At 37.5% G+C, this 19,655-nt stretch overlaps 1 protein-coding gene across 3 annotated transcripts; it reads left to right on the forward strand.

The window, feature by feature from the left end:
- Window positions 1–3,023: 3,023 nt before the first annotated feature.
- Window positions 3,024–11,437, forward strand: LOC108682629. 3 transcript variants are annotated; one of them, XR_007156574.1, is made up of 8 exons: window positions 3,024–3,259; window positions 3,387–3,605; window positions 5,011–5,260; window positions 5,480–5,842; window positions 6,597–6,784; window positions 6,970–7,173; window positions 7,576–9,053; window positions 11,036–11,437. XR_007156574.1 is itself a non-coding variant. In XM_047879509.1 (7 exons), exons 2-7 carry the CDS (start codon window positions 3,397–3,399, stop codon window positions 7,835–7,837), a joined length of 1,476 nt encoding a protein of 491 aa, XP_047735465.1. In that variant the 5' UTR covers window positions 3,024–3,287; window positions 3,387–3,396; the 3' UTR covers window positions 7,838–9,378. The 3 variants fall into 3 exon arrangements, 2 of the variants coding, with proteins under 2 accessions (XP_047735465.1, XP_018027321.1); XM_047879509.1 differs by lacking the exon at window positions 11,036–11,437 and having other exon boundaries at window positions 3,024–3,287; window positions 7,576–9,378; XM_018171832.2 differs by lacking the exon at window positions 11,036–11,437 and having other exon boundaries at window positions 7,576–9,378.
- Window positions 11,438–19,655: the final 8,218 nt, after the last annotated feature.

Consider the following 19,655-nt stretch of genomic DNA (forward strand, 5'->3'; position numbering starts at 1 on the left):
AAGATTTATTTTTTTTTCAAATTCTCATCTTATGCCTTATGTGAATGTTTTGAACAAAAGTTTTGAAGTAAACATTTTATGGTATAATAATTTGGTATAGTAAAAAAGAATTGCATACAATCGTATATTTAGAATTACCTGAAATTGTAAGATGACAATTTTTTGCTCTCCCTCAACAATAATTTGTAAAGATGCAGGACTTCCCGTCGAGATGCCATTTCAGAAATTATTAAACAATTTAAACAAAAAATTAAATTTGACTTTAAAAATTGATGAACAATTGTAGAAGCTTTCAGACGGTCTCGAGTGTGCAACTAACAATTTCTCATCTTCTACTTTCCTTTGAAGTCGACGAAGCACTCACGCTAGTCAGACTTGCCTCTCTAAAAATGTGCATGAAAGAAAATGAGATCGTCGGAAGTCCGTTTCTGAAATTACGGAAATATTTAATAAATGAATATAAAGAAAAATCAGAGAAATAAGTACATTTATCAGAATTGTACTCAAAAAGCTGTCAAAATTTGACGTTTCATGCGTAAACAGTAACTGAATAAAATTGATATAACGATACTATCATTAATTCTATATTTATGAATATAACATAAATTAAGACTGATTTATATGAATCATGTTCGCAACAAATTGTATGCATTAGCAAGCCTTGACCATAATAGTACCGATGGGATTTGAATATCAAAGTAATTATAATTTCCAAGTTATATGGTCATGTGGTTCAATGTTCGCAATGAGCCCAAAATTTCTTTTATCCTATTGTACACATTTGAACAAAAGTCACCGCTTATCTTGGAAACGAAAGCAAAATATAAAAATTGAACACGACTTGAACATCACAGCTATGTTTATGCATAATAAAGGTACGTGAAAAGTTTAATCGAACTGCGTTCATTACTTTAAGAGACATTTTAGGCTTACTAGAAATTTGCCTGCTATTTCTCCGTATAGCCGGATAACTCGCGAACAACGGCAAATTTGACTGAAAAAACACTGGTAGGTAGTTTAAAATGCACATTCAAAGTTGCCTGCTATTTCTCCGTATAGCCGGATAACTCGCGAACAACAGCAAATTTGACTGAAACAACACTGGTAGGTAGTTTAAAATGCGCATTCTAAGTTTCGTTCAAACCTGTACTGTATGATAGAACATAGAAGATATACTGTATTTGGCTTAACACGAATCCTGGCCCGTCTGCAAAGTCAGCGTTACCTAGTTTGGGAGATATATTAGGCTCACTTAACCTTGGGGACCGGCCGTAAGTGTCCGAGAGGTACGAACAGTTCATGAATCTTTCAATTCTCAACAGATCTTCATGAAATTCAAAAGAGGACTACCGTCAATGACGATAACTGGCCAGCAGCACTTAAGTCGCCAGCCTCCAATAAAAAATTTATAAACAAAACTGGACGACATCTTTCCCGCGCTGTTTTTTCAATTAAAAAACTGTTTTGTTTTTTAGTTATTATGTGGCGATCGGACCCCTTTAGTGACAAGCAGCGAGGTATGTGCAGTTTTTGCTTGAGCGGCGACTTGTGTGGTATCGATGGTAATTGTCACCAATGTTCCGCGGGAAGAATTATTATAATAATAATAGCGGTTTCAGTGTTAGTAGGCCATAGCCCTGTCGCCGATTCTTAACACCGCAGAACATCCACAGCTTGTTGCGGTCTCGAACTCATAACTCACTGATTCAAATTCTGCTCTGCTTAACCGCCCGGCCTCCTTTGTTAGTAGGCCATAGCCCTGTCGCCGATTCTTAACACCGCAGAACATCCACAGCTTGTTGCGCGTTGCGGTCTCGAACTCACAACTCACTGATTCAAATTCTGCTCTGCTTAACCGCCCGGCCTCCTTGCCGATTCTGACCAGAAACTGGCGCGCACAGAGCTGGGATCGAACCCGCGCCTCTCTGCGCCAATCTCGGTACCCTGAACTTTAACAACTAGGCCACCATGCACTACCAAGGGATCTAAGAGAGGTGGAGTTCACCCTGGAGACCTTCAAGAGACAACTAGACGTGTTCCTGAGCACAATCCCAGATCGACCTCCTCTGCGACACTACCAGTGGCGAGAAGCAAGCAACAGCATCGTGCATCAGGTGGCCCAAATGAGGGCGGATGAACGATAATCAGAGGCGGCGATCCATCGTGGCCTGGGACTGCTATGTCCCAAACAAATACTAATGATACTGAAATTTTCAGTTGTTTCGTTTTTGAACAAAACGAAAAATGCAGCTTAAAATATCTTTTTAATTACTAAACTCAATATCACTGCACATATATTCACAGTTATTTAATAATGCTATTCACGGTCAACGAAACATAAGTTTCCACTTTCTGCATATTGACACATATCCAGAGTTAAAAAGAGAAGACACTTGTGTGATGTGTGAAAGCGGTGAGAAGGAAACTGTGGAACATCTGATGATAGGGTGTAACTGTAAAGCGTATGAGAGAGAAAGACTGAAAATTAAATGAGTGATGCTTGCCAGACGAGAATAGAATGAGTGATGGCATTAGTTATGAGAAAACGGGATATGAATGGATAGATGGTCTGTCAGAAGAGGTGATTGCTGCGGCAGTGCTGCCACGACTGACAGTGAAAAGCGATACTTGAATAGAGCATGTAGACTGACGGAGAAGGAGGTTGGTGAGAATGGTTAATGGGCCAGAGTACTCGGATGCGTTCGGAGAAGTGTCGATTCGATGCATCAATAAAGTAACATAGTGATGACATAGTGACATCAACGCTGAAGTGTTGGCCTGTGATGTGGCCTGTCGCCGATTAGTAGTACGTAATGATAAAACCAATAACTATGTAAAAGACACAAAAAATGCTTTATACACTGAGAATTCTTATTATCTGATAAATTAAAGTATCAAGTTAACTGCAGGGTATAATATTCGGGCATTAAAGAACGAAAAGTGAGCGTTTTTGTTCAGGGATTACCACCAGATGGCAACTATCGCACCGCAGATTTCAAAATCAGCTGCACGACGTAACGTAACCCTTTTGTGTAGCGCCGTTTATTTAGTCGATAGAATAGTGATTTTGAATTATATATCGCATCATCCTATATTCTGCAATTATATTTATGAATGATCAGTTATGCTAGAATGAATATCGTATCATTTTGTTTTGTGCAAACCTATTAATATTAATTCAATAATTGTATTTTAAGTACGATAGCAGTTGACGTTGAGCTTCCAGTGAGGCTGTGACTCAGTCTCGACTCTCGGCTAGGTACTTTCGTTTTTGTTAAATTTTTAAGGTAAAATTCGTCTTATTGGTCGAAAACTAATTCATTGTGCAATTAAAAGAAAGAATATTTTACAAAATTTCCTTTGGTAACGTTTATTAAACGTTTCAGATAAATCATAATGGCAGGATTGGCAAGAAACTGGAGATTCCTTCAACGAACTATGCCAGATGATGCTCACTACTTGCATGAAGATTATCAACCACCACCGGCAACACCAAGCAGCAAAATAAATTTAGAAGAAAGATTTGGGTTGCAGAATGCATCTGGACCTGGACCTGCCTTCTTGCCAGACTACGAAAATTGGAAATCTGTCAGAAACAAAAATATGTAAGTGCTCAATTTAAATCACTAGGTATTCAGTTAATGTAGAAAATGTGTATAAATTTTCCAATAATTGTAGGTGATAAAAAGAATTTTACAAATGGTTTATGAAATTGCAGTCAAAAATGTGCGTTTTTTTCAAGAAAGCAAAAATTAGGCTAGGCCAAGGCAATAAAAATGGGTAACATTATCCAAAAGATGAGCGTGTGCATTTTTAAATTTTGTCTTATTCAGGAATCAGGGAAAGGGATTATATTCTATTTTAAAGTTGATAGAATATTGAATGAAAAGCAGACACACTGACTTATTGATAGCATTTTTTGAGTTGTACCTAATTTTAGCCACTATGATTAATTATGATAGGTACTACCTATCATAATTAAATCTATATGTATATAATATATATAGGTCTATAGTGATAGTAGCATTTAAGACTCAACATAATTTTAGAAAAGTTTTCAATTTTGTGCCTAAAAATTTATTATCAGTACTCCTTGGCCGAGTAGGAAAGTGGGCCAAAGCTACACGTTTAATGGAAAAAAACAACCATGAATCTGGCCAATTCCACATGTTCCTATCTTCCTATCCCTTTTAAGTACCTAAATTCTGTAGTAATAAATAAAAAACAGCCTATTTTCAACCTCAATTTTTAAAAATAATTCGTGGAACGATGGTTTTACCCACAATTTTAGGAAACTTCTTCCCAATATTCCAAATAGGGTGTTATGTATGTATGCCCTAGCTACATAGTGTCATGGCTGTCATCAAGGTCGTGTTTCATTGACATCAAATTCTTAACAAGATCAATGCTAAAAGTCTTATATGGAAATCATAATTGAAGTTTTATCATGCTCTCATTCATAGGATTTTTAATGCCATAATCATTATTTTAAAGGTTCATTTCTCCTGCAAATATCTCTCCATTGAAGATATTAAGGTTGTCTATTACCACCAGAAATCATCATTAGTGTCTTGAGGTTAGAGGTTCAATTCTCACGGAAACTTTTTCGTGGAATTAAGCAGCCTAAATTATTTTTTTTTATCTTGAGATTTGAAAATAGTTTTTAATTTGTGTTTGGTTCAATATTATTATTATATATAACATTATATTGTCAATAATATTACCATTATTTGATTCATTAAATGATGATTTTGTAATGAGCTAGCTATTGGAGGAGTAGTTCTAATTCTAATTTCTGTGCCATCACTGCCATGAGTACGGGTATGTAATAAACATGTCCCAGATGTCTTTTTCTCTTTCAGGAGAAGCAGAAAGAGTTTGATGCAAAGTCTGGTCTAAGCCATCATCTATTCATTTTTCTTGAGTATCAGAATGTTGGTGAAAATTTACACTGATAATAGTTTCTAAATATATTTAAAAGTATTATTATTTAATCTTGTTGGTTTGCAGAGATAATGTGAGCAGCTTGGAGAAAATTTATGAGAATCAGCAAGAGATGTTGGAAGATGCAATGCAGTGCGAGTCAAGTGTGGAGCCTCCTCCACTACCTCCACGCAACACTCCAGGCCGTCGTAACCCTCACTTCAACACCACCATCAACATTGATGCCAGCACCAACATTGTTCCACAGTCCATCAACACCACGATCTGCGCCCCGCCAATTGATATTGATGACTATAACAACTGGCATGAACAAGCTGTAAGAAAATGAAATTGAGGCTATGATTGACGTGAAATGTCAGCCATATTGATGCTGAGTAAATTAAATTTTTAAATAATCATTGTTGATAATTATAATTATTGCTGATGACAATTTTGTTTGACAAGAGATATAAAGAAATATTTGAAAGTTATCAAAATTGATTATAGCTTGGTAATTTTCTTAGATAATATGACAGCTATTCCCATGAATACACAGATGCTGATGGAGGACCAAGAAGAGGAATGTCAGGGTGTACGAGGAGCTCTGAAGTACCAATCAAAGTCGTCATCTGCTCTGCGGCAGTTCTCTGTATTCCAGCCTTTCTCAAACCTTTCGCATAAACGTGGTAATTTGAACCAAACCTTTGCTGCTGGTGAAGATGTGTACACCAACATTACTGAAGCAACTCCTCACAAGCAGTCTTTTAAGAACAACCATTCAAGCATTGCCCCACTGTGGCACAGATTGCATCCTGAAAAGGAAAACAAAATCAACTCTGGCAAATTTTTCAAGTTTGGCGGACATCGTTTGTCTCAGGCTGTTCAAGGTTGTCGAACTGCCATTGCAAGTATTTCACAGGTATGATATTTTTTCATTTATTTTCTGATCTCAGGAAGATTAGTGAACAGCGTTCCTTGTAGTGGTTCGATTCAAGAATGACAGAAACATTGTGTGATTCCATAAAAAATTATGCGCTTTTTATAAAATAATATGGAATAATATGTTATTTTTCTATGTCTACTCTTGTAAACATGAATCTTGAGAGTACAAAGAAATATCTTCCATTATTATAGCAATTGCCTCTAATAATGGACTACTACTTCTTTGGCGAGAGCTGGCATTGGTCAGAAACGCCATGCATTGTGATGTATTCATTGTGATGAATCCTTTCTGTTTGTTATTACCCCACGTCATTACTCTAGTTCGTCAAGCTTACTCTTCACATTCCACCAACAGGTGGTCCACAGTTTCCTTTGCATTCTCATCACCGTATAATGCTAAAAAGTTAACTCATTCCTCCTGTATGTTCTTTCATTCACACCCAGTGCCTCCCCTTTCAGTCCATCATCTATAATTCCTGTTGACAATAGTCTTGCAATAATTTAATTAAGGGTTATTTATAGAAATTGACGAAATTTCAGATCAATTGAATTATTCAACAAAAATTGTTAGCTTTTTCTCTTAGTACTAAAAGGAAATTCTCTTGAACTAAAATCTATAACTTATTCAAGCATCAGTTTATTGTTAAAAAGTGAATGCACATTTGTGTACTAACATGCACGTTTCAAGAAATTGCTTTAAAGGCCATTGAATTTTTCTTTTGATTCGACAGAAATTCAAGACTTCAACGCAGCGGCGCTACAAACTCGACCCAAACAGTCCACGAGGAAGCAGCTATGCTACACCACCACGGGGCTCCATACGCCGCACTCCTGGCAAGCTCTACAGTCCCTTCAACTGCAGCACTCCGCCCCCACCTCGTGGTTACGAGACCAAGAGGCTGCAGCATAGACCCATCAGGTGAGGCTAAGTGATTCACGAGGCTGCAGCATAGACTCATCAGGTGAGGCTGAGTGAGTCGCAAGAATAAGAGGCTGCAAGATAGATTTTTCTGTTAGTTTTGAAGGGTGCCGTTGGGATGCTCTCTCTGTATCACGCGTATGGAAGAAGCCACAATGATATCAATAATGTTTTCATTTGAACAGGTCTGGCCTAGAAGGAAGAATCATGAGGACGCCACAGGGACGACTGCTGCGGTCACCTGGTCGAGCCACTCGTGGCAACCTGAGCGTCTCTTTCTCTGGCGATCATCAGACGAGCGTGCACAGCAGACTGGGTCCTCTTTCTCATGCTGGGACGGCGGGCACCTCGCACTGCCAGCCTACCATGGAGGATGTGCTTGAAGAAAGGTAAGTTTGTGTGATGCCATGAAATAGGGCTCTGGAGACATTTTGTATGGAGATGCAAGTAGCAAGGTACTAGCTCGGTTTTATTGCCTTGAAAACAGAGTGCTGCTGCTAACATTATTGCTGCAGAAGATACTTGTACGACAATGCTGAGTTAAATTATAACTGATTTATACTTGAATATTGAAATGTAATACTGTCGTGCTAGATACGTACGTATTATAACCACAATCAGTTCTTGGAAAGTAGCTCGTTCATGTGAACCAATACCATCTTATGAATGAATGGAATTGGAATAATATGTCCTCTTCAGCTGTGAACTTCGTCGTTATTATGTTAAACTATCAAAGTCACCCTATTATTTAGACAAACTAAGCATAAACTAACTCAACCGAGCTGTAACAGAGACCCTCCACCGTACCCTGGCCAACCACTCCATCGCCACCAGTGGAGCAGCTTCCAGTCTCCCCACCGTGTAGGAGGTCCTGGAGTTGTCCCGTCAGCCTACCGCCCCACTGACGTTCACCACCGCACCGCACACAGTGTGGACCTCTTAGGAGAAGAACCTAGTGCCTACAAGCGGCACATGGTAGAGTTTGATCAGCTGAGCAGGAACATCACTGTCAGCCTCAACAGGGGATCTAAATTCAGGAACTCAATCCGTTGAGGTAGAAATAAACTCGATGTGAACACACTGCCCTTGAGATTTTGCCATCAGTGGATATAAATTATGTAACTTTATTCATCATCCTGGGAACAAAAATTAATTTACTAACTCATATTACATCTTAGCTTTATGTTCATGTATTCTTTACTTTGGTTTTATTCTACGTTATTTGATGGATAATTACGTCTTTGCAAGTAAGATAAGTTTTCGATTATCTGTGCTCGTTCTGGTAATCTGTATGATCTTCTATGAAGTAATTGCTTTTATCTTGAAGAGACTGGCTCAAATTCCGGCATATTCAATTTACAAATAAAGAACTTTCGTCTGAAATTCACCGTATACGATATTGATTCAGCACTATTTTGATTACTTTTTTTAGGATTGTAAGGTTATTGATAATTTCACTAATATTTGCTTAAGATGCTAGCTGATATTTTATTGATAATTTATGTTCATGGTCAGTTTGAAGTAAGCATTACTTCGTTAATAATAGTTCTATTACTACGTATAATATTCTACTTGGAGTCAAAGAAGAGGCATTCTTCCATGACACTTTGTCTCAAATGTTGAGCTAGTCTTCTGATAGAATTACAAGTCGTTAACACTGCGTTGTCTCATGTTCCAGCCTTATTAGCGTCTGCAGAATATTTTATAATAAATGTTTTATAATATATAGCAGGTCATTATTTTTTATGGGATCAAATGGTAGCCTGGTATCCACTGTTACGTCAGTGCTCGTATCATTTTTAATATTGCCCACTCCTGCATTTATAAATTACAACATAGAGACGGGGAGAGTTGTACGTAAATTTCACCTGCAACACATGCACCTTACGATTTTGTGAACGTAATAATTTTTTTAGTATTATCCAGTTAAGTATGCATGATAATATTTAAATTTTTAATCTTAATTTATACGTAATGGCCAATTCCATTTGCTGTTAGCATTATCAGTTTAACTAGAACGACATATTTAAAAATGTACCTACTAGAATTTTATTTTTGTATTGCAGTTTCTGCTCTAAATCCAGTATTACATCGCCTCGCGGAATCTCTAACACGGCTGCCAAAGTTACTTGTATTTTTGAAGCTTGCTTTTGTGTGCAAGTTTACAGCTTATAGGTTTTCCACATTTATACATCAGTGTTAGGTTTTTTGTACGAGCTTTGATCAGTATTAAGTATAAAACTAAGGTACGATCCCGATCATCATTAAGGTATTAAGGTGTGTGCTTTTATGATTATTAAACAAACTTTTGGTACGAGGCTTGTTAATTTTAATAACATTTAAGATATCCATTTAGTTACCTGTGCTGTGCAGCTAAAATATTTGTTCAACTCAGCGTACTATGTAGCAGCTTTTTTTCTCAATGCGAATGTTTTGTTTGGGAAATATGACTTTTTTTTGTAAGGATCGCTGGTTTCTTCAGCGAGTTACCTATTTATCGTTGTAAGCTTCTTGGCTGGATGAGAAATAGTTGAGTTTTACTGATGTGCTTTCGGAATTTTCTCCAAGATTAGGAGAAAGATGGCCTTAACCTCCCTTTTTTAATCCTACCTACATAATAACTTAACCCCACAACTGAGACCTACAGTCAGACACCGCGAGCTCAGCGGTGGGGCGCTCAGGAACAATCTTGAAACAATTGACAGGCGACAGAACCTTCATCTAGGCATAGCGCAGCCTGATATTAAAACCAGTACACTTGTCCAATTGGACAAATGAGCTTCAAATATAAACAAAAATCGCCCTTGTGAAAGTCGACAGATATGTGCAGCTAGACGCTAAAAGGTTAAAAATACTGCCAATGAGAGTGCTACTTATGCGTCGAAAGATGCCCATTAGAAGTTCGTATTAATGAAGAGAACAACAGTCTTTTCGTCCATAATTTTTTACTTTTTGTTAAAAACATTATAAAAATTGGGGCTGGATGGCCGAGCGGTTAAAGTTCAGAGTGCTAGGATTGGAGCAGTGTGTTGTGGGTTCGTTCTCAACTTCCTTTGACAGTTCTACGCAGTAAAAATCAGCGAGGAGGCCGAGCGGTTGAGATTGGTTGAACTTCTACTCGCTGCTCCAATTTTGAGTTGTGAGTAACGGGTCCGAAACCTCAACAAAAATGGGGATTGCTGTAAGAACAGAAAACCCGCAATCCCCTACAAGAATGTGGGTTGCGGATTCGAGACCTCAACAAATAAGGGTTGCTGTAAGAATTGTACCCTGCTAAGAATCGGCGACAGGCCAGATTTTGCCTAGTCAACGCTGACACCACTATTCCTATTACTTGATAAATTGACGTAAATTTACAAATTAGGAAAAAATCCTAGAATATTATGAAGTCATGAGGCCTCAAAAACAAAGGAAATTATTCGTGAAATAATGTTGAAAAAATTACAAGCAAGACAACGAATTTCAAGCATTATATTCAAGAATTAAAAGTATGAAAGTTAATTAATTCTATGGTACTAAAGCAATGGTTCAAACCACTTGGAGCTTAGTTTAGTTTCAGATAAAACGGATATGATGTAATAGTCACCCAGGAAACAATAAAAAAGTGTAGAAAGAAAATGTGTTCCTTGTTAGGGGGGGGGCTGTGTTTTTTTAACCTGGTAAGATATTATCACTGTGATTTCGTATACTAATTCAACAAAGAGACCGAGAATGACAGTGTTTATTTAGGCTGATATTCAAAGCTAGATTTTTTAAGATAACAAAAAGAATATTAAATGATTCGGAGTTACTTTTTTATTATGCGGATTTGGGTGTTTTCTTGACAGACTGATATGTGATTTCAAGCCATCCGCTGAAATCACATATCAAACGTAGTAAGTCATTCGTCGTTTACATGTCATTCTCTTTTGATATCCTGTACATAGAAAAAATTGTTAACTGTGCACAGATTAATATTTTAGCTGTGCAGGTAGCGCTTTATTGTATGATGCGATATTTCGATGCGCTGAGGCGCGATGGTTTGCACAGTTACGGTAATAGTTTTGAGAGCTGGAGTATTTTTTCACGCTTTGGCTCTATCCCCGGGGCCATACTTTCAAAACTCGCTAAGTGAACGTAAGTACTTACGCTCTATTTTCTTGTCTATTATTGGTGGATTTTGCTTGAAAGGCCGTCAATGATTGGCTGATGGACTTACGATCTCTTAACTTTTTTTGAAAGTATGGGCCCAGGGGCATNATCATCATTAAGGTATTAAGGTATGTGCTTTTATGATTATTAAACAAACTTCTGGTACGAAGCTTGTTAATTTTTAAGATATCATCCATTTAGTTATCTGTGCAGCTAAAATATTTGTTCAACACAGCATTTGTAGCAGCTTTTTTTTTCTCAATGCGAATGTTTTGTTTGGGAAATATGACTTTTTTTTGTAAGGATCGCTGGTTTCTTCAGCGAGTTACCTATTTATCGTTGTAAGCTTCTTGGCTGGATGAGAAATAGTTGAGTTTTACTGATGTGCTTTCGGAATTTTCTCCAAGATTAGGAGAAAGATGGCCTTAACCTCCCTTTTTATGTTATTAGACGAGTTTTCTGTTCGTTTGTATTTAATGTATCGCTGTATTTTTACCAGTAATAGATTTTGACATTGGGTTATAATCTGTTTAAATTCCTTGAATACTTGATTTAAATTTAGTTTGCATTTAACATTTTTTGTATGAAATTTCTCAGTTATATTTGATTGTCTGATTTTTATATTGGATTGTCTGACTAGAATCGGTAACAGGCCATGGACCTATTTCTTCAGTGCCGAAGCTTCTATTCTATTTTATTCTATTCTAATTCATCTAACGTAGCCAATTTAGGAGGTTATCTAAACCAGAGGAAAGATTGAATCGTTCGTTTTGTTTTTGACGAAGCCTCTGAAATGGCAGTACTAAGATGATCGCAGATGCATTAACTTAATTGGTTGAAAGAGTTTAACTTGACAGAAAAGTTTCCAATTTATACCTTAATTGCACTCTGTTACTCGTTTTAGCGCATTTTCTCATTTATGGAAAAAGGGGCTATTGTGCTCGTCATGTCCTTGGTAACAGTCCGTCTGTCTGTCCGTCCGTGACTTCACGTTTTCGTCGACGAGAAAATGCGCTCCTGGTCACTCATTGCAGTGAGTACTGAGATATATTATTTTATTAACATTCTTTAGCGACCAGCTCCCCTGCGAGTGCCAAATACTACGTTGCATCCATACCACATTGCTGAAATTTATTCATTAAAAAACTGACAGGAGACGGAGCGTTCACCTGAGCATAGCGCAGCCTGATATTAAAGCCAGTACATTTGTCCAATTGGACGAATGAGCTTCAAATATAAAGAAAAATCGCCCTTTTGAAAGTCGACAGATATGTGCAGCTAGACGCTAAAAGGTAAAAATACTGCAAATGAGAGTGCTACTTATGCACCGAATGATGTCTATTAGAAGCTTGTATTAATGAACAATAGTCTTTTCGTTCATAATTTTTTACTTTTTGTTAGAAGCATTCAGTCAAATAAAAATTGGGGCAGGATAGCAGAGTAGTAAAAGTTCAGAGTGCTAGGATTGGAGCAGTGTGTTGTGGGTTAGTTCTCAACTTCCTTTGACAGTTCTAGTAAAAATCGCCGAGGAGGCCGAGTGGTTGAGATTGGTGAAACTTCTACTCACTGCTCCAAAATTGGAGCAGTCAGTAGTGGGTTCGAAACCTTAACAAGAATGGGGACTGCTGTAAGACCAGAAAACCCGTAACCCCAAACATGAATGTGGGTTGCAGATTCGAGACCTCCACAAAGGATTGCTGTAAGAATTGTACAACGCCAAGAATCGGCGACAGGCCAGATTTTGCCTATTCAACACTGACACCACTAATGCATATTACTTGATAAATTGACGTAAATTTACATATTAAAAAAATCCTAGAATATGAATATTATAAAGTCATTAGGCATTGAGAACAAAGGAAACTATTCATAAAATAATATTGAAAAAAATTACAAACAAGGCAACGAATTACAAGAATATTAGTAAAAATATAAAGAATGTAAGTTAATGAATTGACCATGGTACTAATCCACGGCATAAAACCACTTCGAGGTTGGTTTAGCCCATTAACGCCCAAATTTTTGATTTGTGAAATTTCCATCTGAAAACCTTCATATGGTGGAAATATTTCATATAAAACAGTTTCTGCACTATTTTAGAGGATATAATGAGAGTAGCAGTAGTTTAAAGAAAAAGTCCCAAATGGGGATCATGGGCAAAAGGGTAATAAAAAATACCGATTATTTTTCGTCACCGTTCTTATTATTATTTCCAAATTTATGAAGTGAGTNACTAAGTGAATGATAATGTTGCTAACTTTTGTTACTTTATGAAAAATTTAGGTAATACATCAGTATGTGGTAAAATACATTTTCCTTGGCAGACTTGGCTTTACGATATTCTTACTGCCCATGATCCCCAAATGGGGATCGGCATAAAATACATGTTTACAGCATTACTAACAGTATAATTGAGACTAACCTTAGCATTTTCAGAAGAACATAGACTATTCTACCACCTACTATGGTATTATGAATCAGAAATATTTATAAATGGGAAAAATGTACATGTCAAAAATTGATATCTCTGTCACATCACGATTACGGTCACTTCTCTCAGAAAATTTCATATATTCAATTTTTCAGGAAAAGGGATACAGTTGTAACTGATCTCAGTTGATGTCTGTAACCTATATGTATACTTTATTGAAGAAGAACATGTTCCTGATCAATAGTTCAGGTATAATATCCACAAAATCAAACGATCCCCAATTGGGGATCATGGGCGCTAATGGGTTAGCTTCAGAAATCTCGGATATGATGTAATACTAATAGTCACCCAGCAAAAAAAAAAAGAAAATGTGTTCTTCTGAAGGAAGAAAATGTGTTCCTAGTTAGGAGGAGGGGCTACTTTTTTTGTAATGTGGTAGGACCAATATCAACAAAGAGACCGAGAATGACAGAGTTTATTTTGGGTGATTTTCTAAGCGAGATTTTTTAAAATAACAAAAAGAAAATTAAAATTATTCTGAGTCAACTTTTATTTTTGGATTTTGATGTTACCTAGACAGACGGCATTTCAAGCCATCCGCTGAAATCACATGTCAAACGTAATAAGCCATTCGTCGTTTACATGTCATTCTCTTTTGATATCCTGTACCTAGAACAAAAATTATTAACTGTGCACCGATTAACTGTGCATGTAGCGCTTTATTGTACGATGCGATATTTCGATGCGCCGAGGCGTGATGGTTTGCATAGCTACGGTAATAGTTTTGAGGTGCTGCAGTATTTTTCCACGCTTCGGCTCCAACCCCGAAGCATGGATGATGGATACTATACCAAGGTATTTTAGATACCAAGATACCATACATATTCTTTGATGTTTCAACGGGCCTGATGTATAGTATTTCAAATCTTGGTTTCATGACAGTTGACCATGAGCGAGAGGCAGCCAAACGTGCCATCGGATCAACTACGTATAGGTAGGTTTCTTCGAAAATAATCTCTAGTACATCGGAACACATAGCTAATTTGAATGTGAAAGCTGGAAAAATACCTTAAGTTTACAGCGTCAATTAGGTAAAATTAAGATTTAATCTTGTCTGTGTCACTGCAATAATAGTGTGATAGGGAAGCGAAAAAGTGGCGAAAAGCTTATTAATAGGAGCTAATAAGCTCATCGCTCAAGTGGCCACATCACTAAATTTTCTCAATCTTTAGAGCTTTTCTTAGGTTTATTTCAGTGCTATATAATACAGGAATAATCATTCCTTTCTCTAAATTTTTCCTCAAGCGCTTTAACTCGTTCATCACAATCTATTAATCTAACTTCTCAAAGTAGGCCTATATACAATTAGTTGTTGGTGTAATTCGGCAGAAGCTTTTCTTTTATGCAAGTTTAATTAAAGACCAGAGCCGGCTTTTTATCAATAATCTTCTTATTCTTTTTTTCAATAAGTCGAACAAAATTTCTTGCTGGCGCCGGGAGATCAAAAAGCAGGTTAACAAATTACATTTTAATGGATTGCGACGTTTCGAAAATACAATACCGGTATTCATTATCAAGCTGGTGAAGGTTTTGCTACATTTGAAATATATGAAATTTGGAAATAACAGTAAGGTACTCTAGTATTATCCTGCTGATCTCTGATTTTTGATCTCCCGGCGCCAGCAAGAAATTTTGTTCAACTCATTGAAAAAACGAATGAGAAGTTTATTAATAAAAAGCATGCTCTTGTCTTTAATCAAACTTGCACACAATTAGTTGTATGAACAAATGTATTTCAGAAATTAATTGATATTTTCTTCTATCGTACGGAAAGGTATAATAGTTTAAGTAAATTTATGTTAAATGTTCTTCTTGTGAAAATAAGCTCTCTTACAAAGAACAGACTTATTGGAGTCCTCTTATAAGAGAACGAAAAATAGTCCTTGTTTTGAAAGCTAGAGGTCACAGATGCAGCAATACTTCGCCGTATTAAAAACTGGAGAATTTTTTTGGTCATCGCCTCTCTGAAGCGTTTATCTTTTTGCTTTTGACAGACAGAACAATTTGCTGTTCTTTTCTGTCGTGGTCGCGTTTTTTAGTCGCCTAAGCTCATGGAAAAGTTTGTTCAACAAATTTCACACCCTCTTCTATTTACACTTCAACTAAACTTGTTTCGTTGGGACGCATTGTATGAAGTAGTAAATGGAAGCATAGTCAGAGTAATTGTGAGAATTTGATGTAATACATATATTTTTAACCGATGCCCCTTCATATTAGCTGGACATTTATGTTTCGTTTAATTACAGGCATTGAAAGTAAGATACATTTCACAATTAATTTATAGATGGTATGCCCAACAGAGTAGAGGTCGAAATTTTTTTGCAACTGTCGTAAGCGATGGTTGCCATCCTTTAATTTTCGTTTAGAATATCTATTAGACGGAATAAATTTATAAATTATTATTAACAATAATTTACATGAATCGTTCTAGTGTGGTTGTACAAAAATCTTATTGCTTGGCGTAAATGTTGGCGAGCTGAGGTGACGACAGAGCTAAAGCTCTTGTGACGCGATCTCACCCTCCGCGATCTGTCTCAAGAGTCGGAGCATATCGGGTGACGCTCTACAGTGTAGCCTTTTCTATCGACGACTTGATGTGGTCAGAAACTTGAGACCTGAAACATGCGCCATTGGCCAAACAAGCTTTCAGCGTCCACCACAATAAATTGCCACGTTACAGATAAAATCTGGTCGGGAATACAATCCATAGATTCCCGGTTAGCGTTCTTGAACCGCAACGGGTGGTACGAACGTCTCTTGACAAGACACGGTCGGAAACTTGCGTTCCGCTATCAACTTTGCTGTCCATCAGCACCGCGGCACTGGATTGTCCCAAGCGTTTGCTATTTTCAGACATACAAGCTATTCATGCATAGAATCAATGTTTTTAAGCTTACCTATAAGACAGCTTTAGAGCTCAACTGATTTTAAAAAAACCTTGTATGCACTTCGCTGGTTTAGCTATTTTTTGTGCATGTGGGAAGGTATTGAATCACTGCTGATACATTTTATTTTAACATACAAACTTGTACGTCGAAAATTTTCAAGCTATTGTACGAAGAAGAAGAGAACGTTTCCTGGTGTACTGATAATTTCTTTAATCGGGCGGATCGCAAGACCAGACGAATCGTTAATAAGTGAACTCTCGGCTTGATAAATAAAAAAAAATATTGTCGATAGCATCACAAGAGAGAGATTCGATCTTGAAGCTGCCTTTCCTTAATCCATGATTATTTGATTACGATCAAAGTGATCCCAAAATTAGAATGACTCTAAGGACTAAAATTACCATCTTTTTAATTCAACTGAATTATATAGCATCATGGGTGGAATTCAATTAATTTCAAATTCATGGTCACCAAAATAAGAAAATGCATTTTAGATGCAAATTTTTAGATTATTTTTCGATTTACTTGCTTTTGCTAGTCATAGTCTGCTTTGAAATACATCCAGATCATAATTTAAAATTACTGCAGAAAATTACAGAACTTCGACTTTCTCCCTTTTTCGGTCCCTCAAAAATCTTAACCCAGTCTTATTTTGCAGCATGTAGAAATCGCATATAAAACTGGATTTGAATCGTTCACTCCTTTTGGCAAGTGGTAATTTACTAATGCATAAAATAGGCGAAAAGTCAGTGTAATTCTGATGAGGTTGGCAGTGTAATACAGGTTGGTTTGCTAAGAGGCTCGAGGCACTTGAGGCAGTCGAGGCAGTCAGCAGGAATTTAGGAGTAATAAAGGCAGTGCGAGATGGTAGCGCTGCGATAGCCTGGCGTTATGCATCCATGGTGAGGCGAAGCTTGCCTTCCTGCTTAATGGATTAGCTGATTGTAACTGATGCTCCCTTTAGATTGAGCTTCCATAAACTTCGAACCTCTTTCCTTAGAATTTAAGCCTCGGCACGTGCATATATGAATACAAAGCACGCGCTTCCAGATTAGCGTTTATTCTTTTGCTAGTTTACGAGGTCACATTCGTTCATTTCTGATCCGAGTTCGACCGCTCATCTCCATGACAGCGCATTAGTCGGTGAACCACATCAGCTCTTCCGTACCCAGTTGGAAATTTTTGCTGCCGTTGTGGTATTTATCAAGCTTGCCGCCTGTAAAGCGACTCAGATTTTCATTTGAGTAGCCCTAAAAATACGAGTGTGTGGTCAAAATGTAGGTGCTGCTTAGGCAATTATATAGGAATTTAATGCCAATTATTTACTTGAAAGTTATATAATTGCCGCAACTTTGAGTTTGTTATACTTTTGGTTTGTATGTGCGCTATTTTCAATGTTAGAGCGTATCAAATACATATGTTAAGAGTTATTAGTAAATATGTAATTCTCGTGAAGTATAATTCGTCCTGCCGTGTTCGTTGTCAGAATTTAGTCCTACAATGAGAATTGAATGCGTTGAGGTATTCACTAACGTCTTGAGGATTTAATTCAATTCAATTGCCAATTAATTCGTGAGACTCAAAGCCGATCTTCAATTTTTTTGAATAATTATCGCAGCCACTAGAGGAAAAAATCTCATTTGAATGTCTTGAGTTGGTCCTAAGGGCTAACTTCAGTGATGCGGGGGACCCTCGAAAACTTCGATGATTGACCTGTCTTCGCTCTTTACACTGAAGGTCCTAAGATCATCTGCATAATTTCGAGATCATTTTTACGCTGACCAGGCAGCGCGAATGGCACGTTCTTCCAAGCTAATGGTGTTTGAGTCCACAGCGGGGCACGTTCGTCTCTGCAAGTCATCCCTCTGCTGAATAATTGATGGGCAGTCTTCCTTTGCTTGGACTTAGAGTGCATGAAGACCATCGGTTGCGGTTAGACTTGGCCATCACTCAAGAGGAGCCGTGTCGGTAATCAGAGCGCTATCTAAATGACATTTAATGCACACAAGCTTATAAGATGCATGTCCTTCTCAAGAAGGTGTAATGACATCCTTCCCGTGTTCATATCCACCTGCAACGACTTACTTACGCTCTGCCGAGCCTAGAGTTCCTAGAAGTGCCTTGATGGCTATCTTGATCTTTATTCTTACTCTTGGTTTAGATAGGATCTCGATGCGTCACTTTCTTGTGGGGAGAGGCTTGGTTTAGCATTCATGTCTGCATGATTATTGTGATGGCATTCTCTTTCAATGTATGACGGACGAGCTGTCCTCACTTTCATCACAGAAATGAGAAACACTCAATTGAAGCGTTGCCAAATAAAACGTTTGATTAAATTACGAAGGAGTTAATGAGATGTAGCGTGATGATCGTCAATCTCATTAGAGCATTTCATGAACGGCTCGATATTTTATTGCGTTTCAAACGAACAACTTATTCGAATTTGTTTGTTATTTACTAATAAGGTTTAATTTTATAATTGCATCCTGAATGCATTATTATCCGAACGAAGTTCTTGCAATGAAGCTGCTCCTCGATTTCACCAGCACTACCCGAGGTAACGTAATTACATTTCTTTACAAATTTCCAGTTCGTCCAGGATTTGTGGATAATCTCGTCAGAATTCCATGAGCTACGAACGAATCATCACAAATTTCCCGTACCCAGGCCAAGCGTCCGTATAAAGTATGAACATGCATTCAAGATTGAGTGCTGCTTCTACAGGCTTCTATTTCTTCGACGGCCTTATCGGGGATTTTTGCAGGCGTCCGCTGGGATATCATTAGCACGACACTGGGTAGGGTGTCGGAAATTAGGTTCTTAATGTTAACACAAAACCTTTCATCGCTATCGAGCTGAGCCTTCAGCAACACTCCTGGTCTGCTACGACGCATGAGTGATGATGTTCGAGTATCGATATCTCCGAGCCTCTTGATACCAAGACGCACTTTATACACTTCAATGATGGATCTCCAACATCGATCCTTCATATTACTTGAGTGCGTAGGCGCACTTATCGCGCTTGCTTTGCTCATACAAAAAGTGCCGCCTGCTAAACGTATGCCAATTCATTCAAAAACTTAAATCATTGATTGAGATGCAATCTGCACATAAACAGTTTCATCATAACCCCATTCGTCAAATATTCCTATCAAATTGAGAGGTATTCATTTGCAAGTGACTTAGGCTAGTACATTGAAGCGATCAAATCATTACTGATTAATCTTATCAAGAAATTAAGAATATTAGTAATCCTGCAATGGGCTCGGAGGAAGGATTAATTTGTGATGGATGAACTGAAGAGTTCCGTATGTTCAAGATTAGGAGAGAACGCTGTAACTTTTACCTTAAATGTCTGTGC

The sequence above is a fragment of the Hyalella azteca genome, unplaced genomic scaffold (assembly GCF_000764305.2).
Source record: "Hyalella azteca isolate HAZT.00-mixed unplaced genomic scaffold, Hazt_2.0.2 contig3210, whole genome shotgun sequence".
Taxonomy (NCBI): Eukaryota; Metazoa; Arthropoda; class Malacostraca; order Amphipoda; family Hyalellidae; genus Hyalella; species Hyalella azteca.